We start from the raw sequence: 13,032 nt of genomic DNA, 5'->3' as shown, positions 1-13,032 counted from the left end.
ATGCATGTTTTGTTCAATCAAGTTCATATTTATATAAAAAAACAGCTTTTTACATTAGCATGTGATGTTCAGAACTAGCATACCCACCGAAAACCTCCGGTGAATTTACTAAATTACTCATGATAAACGTTGACAAAATACATAACAATTATTTGAAGAATTATAGATACAGAACTCCTTTATGCAATCGATATGTCCGATTTTAAAATAGCTTTTCGGGCGAAAGCACATTTTGCAATATTCTGAGTACATAGCTCGGCCATCACGGCTAGCTATTTTGACATCCGCCAACTTCGGGGTCACCTAAACTCAGAATTACTATTAGAAAAATTGGATTACCTTTGCTTTTCTTCATCAGAATGCACTCCCAGGACTTCTACTTCAACAACAAATGTTGTTTTGGTTCCAAATAATCCATAGTTCTATCCAAATACCTCCGTTTTGTTTGTGCGTTCAGGTCACTATCCGAAGGGTAACGCGCGAGCGCATTTCGTGACAAAAAAATTCAAAATATTCCATTACCGTACTTAGAAGCATGTCAAACGCTGTTTAAAATACATTTTTATGCTACTTTTCTCATAAAATAGCGATAATATTCCAACCGGGCATCTCCAGTCTCACTGTCCCCAGGCTGACCACTTACAAACTCTGCTCCTATACTTTGCCCAGAGACAGCAGACACCCCATTCCACTTTCTGGCGGCTTTAGAGAGCCAATGGAAGCCTTAGAAAGTGTCACGTTACAGCACAGATGCTGTAATGTCGATAGAGATGCAACAGAAGGACAACAAATTGTCAGACAGGGCACTTCCTGCATGGAATCCTCTCAGGTTTTGGCCTGCCATATGAGTTCTGTTATACTCACAGACACCATTCAAACAGTTTTAGAAACTTTAGAGTGTTTTTTATCCAAATCTACTAATTATATGCATATTCTAGTTTCTGGGCAGGAGTAGTAACCAGATTAAATCGGGTACGTTTTTTATCCGGCCGTGAAAATACTGCCCCCTATACCACAACAGGTTAACAAAGAGCTGCAGTTAGTTTCAGAATGGGTGGCAAGTAATAAGTTAATCCTAAATATTTCAAAAACTAAAAGCATTGTTTTTGGGACAAATCATTCACTAAACCTCAACTAAATCTTGTAATTAATAAGGTGGAAATTGAGCAAGTTGAGGTGGCTAAACTGCTTGGAGTAACCCTGGATTGTAAACTGTCATGGTCAAAACATATTGATACAACAGTAGCTAAGATGGGGAGAAGTCTGTCCATAATAAAGTGCTGCTCTGCCTTCTTAACAGCACTATCAACAAGGCAGGTCCTACAAGCCCTAGTTTTGTCTCACCTGGACTACTGTTCAGTCGTGTGGTCAGGTGCCACAAAGAAGGACTTAAGAAAATTACAATTGGCTCAGAACAGGGCAGCACGGCTGGCCCTTAAAAGTACATAGGGAGCTAACATTAACGATATGCATGTCAATCTCTCATGGCTCAAAGTGGAGGAGAGATTGACTTCATCACTACTTGTTTTTGTAAGAAGTGTTGACTAATGGGGATCCCTAATAAATAAAACACACACACACACACACACACACACACACACACACACACACACACACACACACACACACACACACACACACACACACACACACACACACACACACACACACACACACACACACACACACACACACACACACACACACACACACTTAACCTCACTTCACCAGCCTGTTCTAAAAGAGATTATGGATACAGGTAGGGTTGCATGATATGGGCAAAAAATCAAATTGCGATTTTCTTACCAAATATTGCGATTGTGATTTGACATGCGATATACACCAAAACCCTTGAGTGAACTGTTGGAATCATAGAAATAGAATGATTTATATTAAGACGCAAAGTGAAAAGCAGCATCGTTCTTGTTAGAAACAATCTGTTGACTGCAATGACCTAACAGAGCAGCATGCAAACATAGAACGACTCTAAGACGAAAGAGGAGGAGCTGCGCAAACATAGAACGACTCTAACAGGAAAGAGGAGGAGCTGTGCAAACATAGAACAACTAACAGGAAGGAGGAGGAGCTGTGCAAACATAGAACAACTAACAGGAAGGAGGAGGAGCTGTGCAAACATAGAACGACTCTAACAGGAAGGAGGAAGAGCTGTGCAAACAGAACGACTCTAACAGGAAGGAGGAGGAGCTGTGCTGCTTGAGTGACAGAGGGCGGAGCTTAGTATGTGTGGGAAGCAGCCCCAAGAGAAAGGGAGAGAGATGACAAACAGAGTAAACAATGAAAACAGACGTTACACGCGGCTGATTGGCGCTTCAAGGTATTGCATGCAATATGGATCTCTTGCGATATGGATATTGCACATGATTCCGATGTGAAGTGGAGTAATTGTGCAGCCCTAGATACTGTACGTTTAGCATACCTGGAGTGCAATGCGCACCACTATGGATGTGCTGGTCAGTACATTGTGCAGAGTGTCCAGTAGAGACAGCAGGAGATCATGGCTACTCTTCCTCCCAGGCCTCTCCTCTTTCTCCACGTACAGGACGGCTGCCTCACTGAAAACACTGCAGACCACCTCCACCAGACCTGAGTAAAACACAACACACACAGCATGAAGGATGACCAGACCTGAGTAAAACACAACACACAGCATGAAGGATGACCAGACCTGAATAAAACACAACACACAGCATGAAGGATGACCAGACCTGAGTAAAACACAACACACACAGCATGAAGGATGACCAGACCTGAGTAAAACACAACACACACAGCATGAAGGATGACCAGACCTGAGTAAAACACAACACACAGCATGAAGGATGACCAGACCTGAATAAAACACAACACACACAGCATGAAGGATGACCAGACCTGAGTAAAACACAACACACACAGCATGAAGGATGACCAGACCTGAGTAAAACACAACACACACAAGATGAAGAGGATCAAACAAGGGCTGTGTCCCAAATAGCATCATATAGTGCACTACTTTTGACCAGAGCCCTATGGGAATAGGGTGCCATTTGGAACACAGACAAGAGGCTTTAGCTGGTCCCAGAGGACATAAATACCAAGAACCAATGGCTCCTCCACACAGAGTTTTAAAGTACAAGCTGGTGTTTTACAAGGCCTCAATACAACTCACTCTACTTAAAGTGAAGTTGCACTTCTCTTCCATTGATGAAGTACATGAACCAGTTTCAGGCCTTGAGAGAAGGCCCTTTATGATACATCACAGAGAGTAGCTCTCTCTGACTGATGGGCTACTTCCTCCAGTATGAGCTATACAGGATATTAGATCATACAGTGGGGAGAACAAGTATTTGATACACTGCCGATTTTGCAGGTTTTCCTACTTACAAAGCACGTAGAGGTCTGTAATTTTTTATCATAGGTACACTTCAACTGTGAGAGACGGAATCTAAAACAAAAATCCAGAAAATCACATTGTATGATTTTTAAGTAATTCATTTGCATTTTATTGCATGACATAAGTATTTGATCACCTACCAACCAGTAAGAATTGCGGCTCTCACAGACCTGTTAGTTTTACTTTAAGAAGCCCTCCTGTTCTCCACTCATTACCTGTATTAACAGCACCTGTTTGAACTCGTTACCTGTATAAAAGACACCTGTCCACACACTCAATCAAACAGACTCCAACCTCTCCACAATGGCCAAGACCAGAGAGCTGTGTAAGGACATCAGGGATAAAATTGTAGACCTGCACAAGGCTGGGATGGGCTACAGGACAATAGGCAAGCAGCTTGGTGAGAAGGCAACAACTGTTGCCGCAATTATTAGAAAATGGAAGAAGTTCAAGATGACGGTCAATCACCCTCGGTCTGGGGCTCCATGCAAGATCTCACCTCGTGGGGCATCAATGATCATGAGGAAGGTGAGGGATCAGCCCAGAACTACACGGCAGGACCTGGTCAATGACCTGAAGAGAGCTGGGACCACAGTCTCAAAGAAAACCAATAGTAACACAACACGTTGTCATGGATTAAAATCCTGCAGCGCACGCAAGGTCCCCCTGCTCAAGCCAGCGCATGTCCAGGCCCATCTGAAGTTTGCCAATGACCATCTGGATGATCCAGAGGAGGAATGGGAGAAGGTCATGTGGTCTGATGAGACAGAAATAGAGCTTTTTGGTCTAAACTCCACTCGCCGTGTTTGGAGGAAGAAGAAGGATGAGTACAACCCCAAGAACACCATCCCAACCGTGAAGCATGGAGGTGGAAACATCATTCTTTGCGGATGCTTTTCTGCAAAGGGGACAGGACGGCTGCACCGTATTGAGGGGAGGACGGATGGGGCCATGTATCGCGAGATCTTGGCCAACAACCTCCTTCCCTCAGTAAGAGCATTGAGGATGGGTCGTGGCTGGGTCTTCCAGCATGACAACGACCCGAAACACACAGCCAGGGCAACTAAGGAGTGGCTCCATAAGAAGCATCTCAAGGTCCTGGAGTGGCCTAGCCAGTCTCCAGACCTGAACCCAATAGAAAATCTTTGGAGGGAGCTGAAAGTCCGTATTGCCCAGCGACAGCCCCGAAACCTGAAGGATCTGGAGAAGGTCTGTATGGAGGAGTGTGCCAAAATCCCTGCTGCAGTGTGTGCAAACCTGGTCAAGAACTACAGGAAACGTATGATCTCTGTAATTGCAAACAAAGGTTTCTGTACCAAATATTAAGTTCTGATTTTCTGATGTATCAAATACTTATGTCATGCAATAAAATGCAAATTAATTACTTAAAAATCATACAATGTGATTTTCTGGATTTTTGTTTTAGATTCCGTCTCTCACAGTTGAAGTGTACCTATGATACAAATTACAGACCTCTACATGCTTTGTAAGTAGGAAAACCTGCAAAATCGGCAGTGTATCAAATACTTGTTCTCCCCACTGTATATAAACCTCAAGATGCTGCCATTGGTAGCAAAATTATGCTAGAATATAGACTAATAATGACAGAAAACGTAAATGCGAACTGGGTGCTTTTTGCACATGGAGGATGCCCCTCCAGACATTCTGTATGATACAGTTATATCGCTGAGTTACAAATCATACTTCTCCTCCATCCCAATTACTACAGAAAGATATCATCTCTTTCCGCTGACACAAAACCTTTGCCTTCTCCTGTCTAGTGCTTTATTTGCCATGCCTTGTTAAAATATTAAGAGTGTATGAATAATCTGCTTCGTCTTTAAAGACAGAATAACCTTTTCAGACAGTTTCTCAAGAGCGCTCTTCTCTGTCTGACCTGTCACCCCGGATCACGGCAGGTAGTTGAACCCTGTGCTGCCATCTGAGAGCTACGCTCTCTCCACAATAAACACCTGAGTCTTCAGTGGAACCATCCGGCTTTGAATAGATAGGTACACCTACCAAGGGAGAATGACAGTGATAATATGATACATCATTATGTGTCATCTGGAATACAATGAGCAAGCAGATTTCACCTTGACAAAAATCACCTGACAACAATAAACCATGCCGTCAAAAAAAACTCCCAGTTTTACATTAAACAAATGTGAAGGATGGTACAAACATCCTCAGAAAAGAACTAGGCTTAAATATATTCAGAATAGATTTGCCTGAGAAAAATGAACTCAATGTTGGGCAGATATTGTCTGATTGCTCAACAAACTGGCTACGGCAGGATGGCTGTATTAGTGCTGCTTCAGAGGAAATGATGAAAGGAGTAGAGAGAGAGAGAGTGAAATAGAGTGAGAGAAGGGGGAGAGTGAATTAGAGAGAGAGGGGGGAGAGTGAGCGAGAGGAGGTAGAGAAAGGCATACAGACGGACAGAGGGCCAGTGAGAGTGGCGTCCATATTCAATGTACTGTGGAGAACCATTCTGATGAATAATATCCTGATGATGAATAATAATACAAAACAGTCTTCAACAGCGCTCCTCTCCCTATAGGAAGACTCTTCTTTAATAACAGTGTTTTTTGGTTTTGTATTTTTACATTTTACCCCTTTTTCTCCCCAATTTTGTGATATCAAATTGGTAGTTACAGTCTCGTCCCATCGCTGCAACTCCCGGACTTGGGAGAGGCGAAGGTCGAGAGCCATGCGTCCTCCGAAACACGACCCGCCAAGCCACACTGCTTCTTGACACAATGCCTGCTTAACCTGGAAGCCACCGCACCAATGTGTCGGAGTAAACACACTACAGCTGGCGACCGTGTCAGCGTGCACTCCGCCCGGCCCGCCATAGGAGTTGCTAGACAGCGATGGGACAAGGACATCCCGGCCAGCCAAACCCTCCCCTAACCCGGACGACGCTGGGCCAATTGTGCGTCGCATCATCGGTCTCCCGGTCGCAGCCGGCTGAGACACAGCCTGGGATCAAATCCGGGTCTGTAGTGACGCCGCTAGCTCTACGATGCACTGCCTTACACCGCTGAGCCACTCGGGAGGCCCTTAAGAGTGTCTTTTAGCTGGAAATGAGAGGGGTTATAACCACGCTAATGAGAGTACCTGACAACAACCCTTCTGCCTGCCTGCCTGCCTGTCTATCGGTTTGTTTGTCTGTCTGTATGTCTTCCTGTCTGCCTGTCTGTTTGCCTGTCCGTCTGCCTGTCTCAAATCAAATCACATTTATTTGTCAATATACGCATGGTTAGCAGGTGTTAATGCAAGTGTAGCGAAATGCTTGTGCTTCTAGTTCCGACCATGCAGTAATATCTAACAAGTAATCTACCAATTCCACAACAACTACGTTGTACACACAAGTGTAAAGGAATGAATACGAATATGTACATAAAAATATATAAATGAGTGATGGCCGAACGGCGTAGGCAAGATGTAATAGATGGTATGGAGTACAGTATATACATACGAGATGAGTATTGTAGGGTATGAAAACATATAAAACGGCATTGTTTAAGGTGGCTAGTGATACATTACATCAGGATGGCATAGAGTACAGTATATACATATGAGATGAGTAATGTAGGTTATGAAAACATTATATAAAGTGGCATTGTTTAAAGTGGCTAGTGATACATCTAATAATACATCAAGATGGCAAGATGCAGTAGATGGTATAGCGTGCAGTATATACATATGAGATGAGTAATGTAGGTTATGTAAACATTATCTAATATAAATAATATAAAGTGGCAAGTGATAAATTGATTACATCAATTTTCCCATTATTAAAGTGGCTTGAGTTGAGTCAGTATGTTGGCAGCAGCCACTCAATGTTAGTGATGGCTGTTTAACAGTCTGATGGCCTTGAGATAGAAGCTGTTTTTCAGTCTCTCGGTTCCAGCTTTGATGCACCTGTACTGACCTCGCCTTCTGGATGATAGCGGGGTGAACAGGTAGTGGCTTGGGTGGTTGCTGTCCTTGATGATCTTTTTGGCCTTCCTGTGACATCGGGTGGTGTAGGTGTCCTGGACGGCAGGTAGTTTGCCCCCGGTGATGCGTTGTGCAGACCTCACTACCCTCTGGAGAGCCTTCCGGTTATGGGCGGAGCAGTTGCCGTACCAGGCGGTGATACAGCCCGACAGGATGCTCTCGATTGTGCATCTGTAAAAGTTTGTGAGTGTTTTTGGTGACAAGCCGAATTTCTTCAGCCTCCTGAGGTTGAAGAGGCGCTGCTGCGCCTTCTTCACCACGCTGTCTGTGTGGGTGGACCATTTCAGTTTGTCCGTGATGTGTACGCCGAGGAACTTAAAACTCTCCACCCTCTCCACTACTGTCCCGTCAATGTAGATAGGGGGCTGCTCCCTCTGCTGTTTCCCGAAGTCCACGATCATCTCTTTTGTTTTGTTGACATTGAGTGCGAGGTTATTTTCCTGACACCACACTCCGAGGGCCCTCACCTCCTCCCTGTAGGCCGTCTCGTCGTTGTTGGTAATCAAGCCTACCACTGTAGTGTCGTCTGCAAACTTGATGATTGAGTTGGATGCGTGCATGGCCACGCAGTCATGGGTGAACAGGGAGTACAGGAGAGGGCTGAGAACGCACCCTTGTGGGGACCCAGTGTTGAGGATCAGCGGGGTGGAGATGTTGTTACCTACCCTCACCACCTGGGGCGGCCCGCCAGGAAGTCCAGGACCCAGTTGCACAGGGCGGGGTCGAGACCCAGGGTCTCGAGCTTAATGACGAGTTTGGAGCGTACTATGGTGTTAAATGCTGAGCTGTAATCGATGAACAGCATTCTTACATAGGTATTCCTCTTGTCCAGATGGGTTAGGGCAGTGTGATGGCGATTGCGTCGTCTGTGGACCTACTGGGTCGGGAAGCAAATTGGAGTGGGTCTAGGGTGTCAGGTAGGGTGGAGGTGATATGGTCCTTGACTAGTCTCTCAAAGCACTTCATGATGACAGAAGTGAGTGCTACAGGGCGGTAGTCGTTTAGCTCAGTTACCTTAGCTTTCTTGGGAACAGGAACAATGGTGGCCCTCTGGAAGCATGTGGGGACAACGGACTGGGATAAGGATTGATTGAATATGTCTGTAAACACACCAGCCAGCTGGTCTGCGCATAGTCTGAGGACGCGGCCGGGGATGCCGTCTGGGCCGGCAGCCTTGCGAGGGTTAACACGTTTAAATGTTTTACTCACGTTGGCTGCGGTGAAGGAGAGCCCGCAGGTTTTGGTAGCGGGCCGTGTTAGTGGCACTGTATTGTCCTCAAAGCGAGCCAAAAAGTTGTTTAGTCTGTCTGGGAGCAAGGCATCATGTTCCGCGACGGGGCTGAGTTTTCTTTTGTAGTCCGTGATTGACTGTAGACCCTGCCACATACCTCTCGTGTCTGAGCCGTTGAATTGCGACTCCACTTTGTCTCTGTACTGACGCTTAGCTTGTTTGATTGCCTTGCGGAGGGCATAGCTACACTGTTTGTATTCGGTCATGTTTCCGGTCACTTAGCCCTGATTAAAAGCAGTGGTTCGCGCGTTCAGTTTTGCGCAAATGCTGTCATCAATCCACGGTTTCTGGTTGGGGAATGTTTTAATAGACGTTGTTGGTACGACATCACCGGTGCACTTGTTAATGAACTCACACACCGAGTCAGTGTATTCGTCAATGTTGTTGTTCACAGCAATGCGGAACATATCCCAGTCCACGTGATCGAAGCAATCTTGAAGGGTGGAATCCGATTGGTCGGACCAGCGTTGAACAGACCTGAAGGCGGTAGCTTTCTGTTTTAGCTTCTGTCTACAGGTTGGGAGCAACAAAATGGAGTCGTGGACAGCTTTTCCAAAGGGAGGGAGGGGGAGGGCCTTATATGCGTCGCGGAAGTTAGAATAACAGTGGTCTAGGGTTTTGCCCGCCCTGGTAGCACAAGCGATATGCTGATAGAATTTGGGGAGCCTTGTTTTCAGATTAGCATTGTTAAAATCCCCGGCTACAATAAATGCAGCCTCAGGATATGTGGTTTCCAGTTTACATAGAGTCAAATGAAGTTCTTTCAGGGCCGTCGATGTGTCTGCTTGGGGGGGATATACACGACTGTGATTATAATTGAAGAGAATTCTCTTGGTAGATAATGCGGTCGGCATTTGATTGTGAGGAATTCTAAGTCAGGTGAACAAAATGACTTGAGTTCCTGTATGAGCACACCACGTCTCGTTAATCATAAGGCATACACCCCCACCCTTCTTCTTACCTGAGAGATGCTTGTTTCTTTCGGCGCGATGCGTGAAGAAACCAGGTGGCTGTACCGACTCAGATAGCGTGTCTCGAGTGAGCCATGTTTCCGTGAAACAAAGAACGTTACAGTCTCGGATGTCTCTCTGGAATGCTACCGTCGCTCGGATTTCTTCTACCTTGTTGTCAAGAGACTGGACATTGGCGAGTAGTATGCTCGGGAGCGGTGCGCGATGTGCCCGTCTACGGAGCCTGACCAGAAGACCGCTCCGTCTGCCCCTTCTTCTACGGCGTCGTTGTTTTTGGTCGCCTGCTGGGATCCGATCCATTGTCCTGGATGGTGGTCCAAACAGAGGATGCGCTTCGGGAAAGTCGTATTTCTGGTCGTAATGTTGGTGAGTTGACGTTGCTCTTATATCCAATAGTTCCTCCCGACTGTATGTAGTAAAACCTAAGATTACCTGGGGTAACAATGTAAGAAATAACAAATAAAAAAGCTAAATACTGCATAGTTTCCTAGGAACGCGAAGCGAGGCGGCCATCTTTGTCGGCGCCGTCTGTCTGTCTGTCTGTATAGCTATCTGCCTGCCTGCTGAGAAACACACAAAGGCCGTACTAGAGAATGAAGGGCTCGCTGGAAAAGGTCTGTGTGTGGGTAGAGTACACGTGTGTGTGTCTGGCAATATTCAAGCCTCTCCATGAATGACAAGGTTCTTCTGGAAGTGTTGTGTTTTGACTGTGTGGTGACCTGAGGCAGCAAGACTGTTTATCTGTGTTTACCACTCAAGGCTTTTTGGAAGGAGACATTTGTCAGTGTTTCTGTTTTTCTTTCTCTCACGCTCTCTCTCTCACTCTGCATTTCTGAAGATAACTCATGAATATCTCCACAATGCCTTGCATTATGCCACGGACAATATAATTACTGTGGTGAATGGCCTAAACACCAGGCAGAAAGGCAGACAGGCGGGACATTGTCCTTTACAGTTCAGGGAAGCTATCCAGATCTCAACAGAAAGCTTCAGCTGCCATAGTGAAACGTAATAGGATGAATGGCTCGCGACAATTAAATGACTGTAGGTCTGAATAAACCCCTGAGAGAAACAGATACTTGACTGTAGGTCTGAATAAACCCCTCAGAGAAACAGATACTTGACTGTAGCTCTGAATAAACCCCTGAGAGAAACAGATACTTGACTGTAGGTCTGAATAAACCCCTCAGAGAAACAGATACTTGACTGTAGGTCTGAATAAACCCCTCAGAGAAACAGATACTTGACTGTAGGTCTGAATAAACCCCTCAGAGAAACAGATACTTGACTGTAGCTCTGAATAAACCCCTCAGAGAAACAGATACTTGACTGTAGCTCTGAATAAAGCCCTCAGAGAAACAGATACTTTGTGCACTGTATACAATATACACAGAGTGTATAAAACATTAGGAACACCTTCCTAATATTGAGTTGCAACTTCTTTTGCCCTCAGAATAGCCTCAATTCATCAGGGCATGGACTCTACAAGGTGTTGAAAGCGTTTCACAGGGATAATGGCCCATGTTGACTCCAATGCTTCCCACAGTTGTCAAGTTGGCTGGATGTCCTTTGGGTGGTGGACCATTCTTGATACACACGGGAAACTGTTGAGCATGAAAAACCCAGCAGCGTTGCAGTTCTTTACAAACTCAAACCAGTGCACCTGGCAGCTACTACCATACTCCATTCAAAGGCACTTAAATATTTTGTCCACAAACACAATCCATGTCTCAATTGACTCAAGACTTAAAAATCCTTCTTTAACCTGTCTCCTCCCCTTCATCTACACTGATTGAAATGGATTTAACAAGTGACATCAATACGGGATCATAGCTTTCACCTGGATTCACCTGGTCAGTCTATGTCATGGAAAGACACTCAGTGTATTAAAACACAACAAGCAGCCTGGCTGTTGTGCTGCTACTCTACTTCCTTGTGCATGGCTCCGCACGGCACTACACAGCACTCCCAGGGGCCCCTTATCTCCACGCTGGCCAATTAGAAAACTCATCTCATCCACTCACCGGCTGTCTCTCTCTCTCTCTCTCACAACCGGCCCTGCCGTGTTCGTCCACTCTCCCTCAGTCTCTCTCTCTCTCGCTCTCTCTCTCTTAAAAGAAGCCAATTATGCCAGTTTTCCCCTGCCTGCGTTTTCGTGAGCCTGATCTGGAGTGGGCCACTAGCACAGCCAGAGACGGAGACAGAGACAGATAGAGGAGAGCTGCTAGAGATAGCTCTAATTACCAGGGTTATATTTAGTGCTGGGTCAACACATTCCTAAAAAAGGACCTGATTGGTGCATAATGATGCTGACTTCATAAAGTCACTTGCAAGTGACCCCCCTGTAATGAGAAGGGTAAAGGAGGAAAGAGAGGAAGTCTCCCCCTATTTTGAAGGACGAACGTCGAGCCCCGGAGTGGAAGTGGTATTCCTATTGGTTGACAGGGGGAGGTGGGTGGCGGGGAGCAGGGCTTTTGTTGACAGACTGAGGGGTTTCCTCTTTCCTGTTCTGCTAGGTAGCAATTACAGCCAGGGAACTGAAAGCTTTCTGACACTCACACCTATAATTCACAGGGCCCCAGCCCCGCACTCCAGCATGATGCAACATGCAGACAAAATACAGTTACTGACACAAACAGAGGTACGAACCGTTTGACACACCTGCAAAACTCCACCACAGCTGCAGAGTAGACTCTCCCGTAGCTAACAGCTAACCCATTTCCATAGCATTCTGAATACATTCTCCACTGAGCAGGTGCTACATGTTGTGCTGCTCCACAGTAATATAATGAGTACGATTCAACATTGTCACTATGCAGCAGAAGCATTCAGTCAGTATAAGTGGAGCCAAAACAAAGGTTCATTCTGTACTGATAATCCTCGCACTCACCTAATAAATTAAAAGCTCACACACTGCCATCTTTCTCTAATTTACTGTACCAATGTATAGGAACTTGTGTTTATTGAATAATCTCCATATCCATGATTAAGTAGAAGATTAAGTAGCATCATCTGTTAGCAGCATCTCTCTGCCAGTCTACACTCGGCTCCATCATATCCGCACATGGTCTCTCCTATCATTGCTATGCAGATGACACTCAACTACTCTTCTCCTTCGCCCCCTTCTGACACCCAGGTGGCGGCACACATCTCTACATGCCTGGCAGACATCTCAGCTTGGATGTCAGCCCAACACCTCAAGCTTAACCTTGACAAGACTGTGCTGCTCTTCCTCCCGGGGAAGGCCTGCCTGCTCCAATACCTCTCCATCACGGTTGACATCTCCACGGTGTCACCCTCCCAGAGTGCAAAGAACCTTGGCGTGACCCTGTTGTTTTCTGCTAACATTAAAGCAGTGACTTGCGAGG

At 45.6% G+C, this 13,032-nt stretch overlaps 1 protein-coding gene across 1 annotated transcript in view; it reads right to left on the bottom strand.

Moving 5' to 3' along the window:
* LOC106605905 (serine/threonine-protein kinase ULK4) overlaps window positions 1-13,032 on the bottom strand; it is a 333,812-nt gene that overhangs the window by 56,489 nt on the left and 264,291 nt on the right. Inside the window, exon 33 of the mRNA XM_082975734.1 lies at window positions 2,438-2,604. Coding sequence (XP_082831860.1) covers window positions 2,438-2,604 — 167 coding nt within the window. The remainder of the gene's footprint in view (window positions 1-2,437; window positions 2,605-13,032) is intronic.

The sequence above is a fragment of the Salmo salar genome, chromosome 05 (genome assembly GCF_965601325.2).
Source record: "Salmo salar chromosome 05, fSalSal1, whole genome shotgun sequence".
Taxonomy (NCBI): domain Eukaryota; kingdom Metazoa; phylum Chordata; class Actinopteri; order Salmoniformes; family Salmonidae; genus Salmo; species Salmo salar.
The sequence above is the reverse complement of the archived record's forward strand: the minus strand, read 5'-3'. Positions and strand labels throughout refer to the sequence as shown.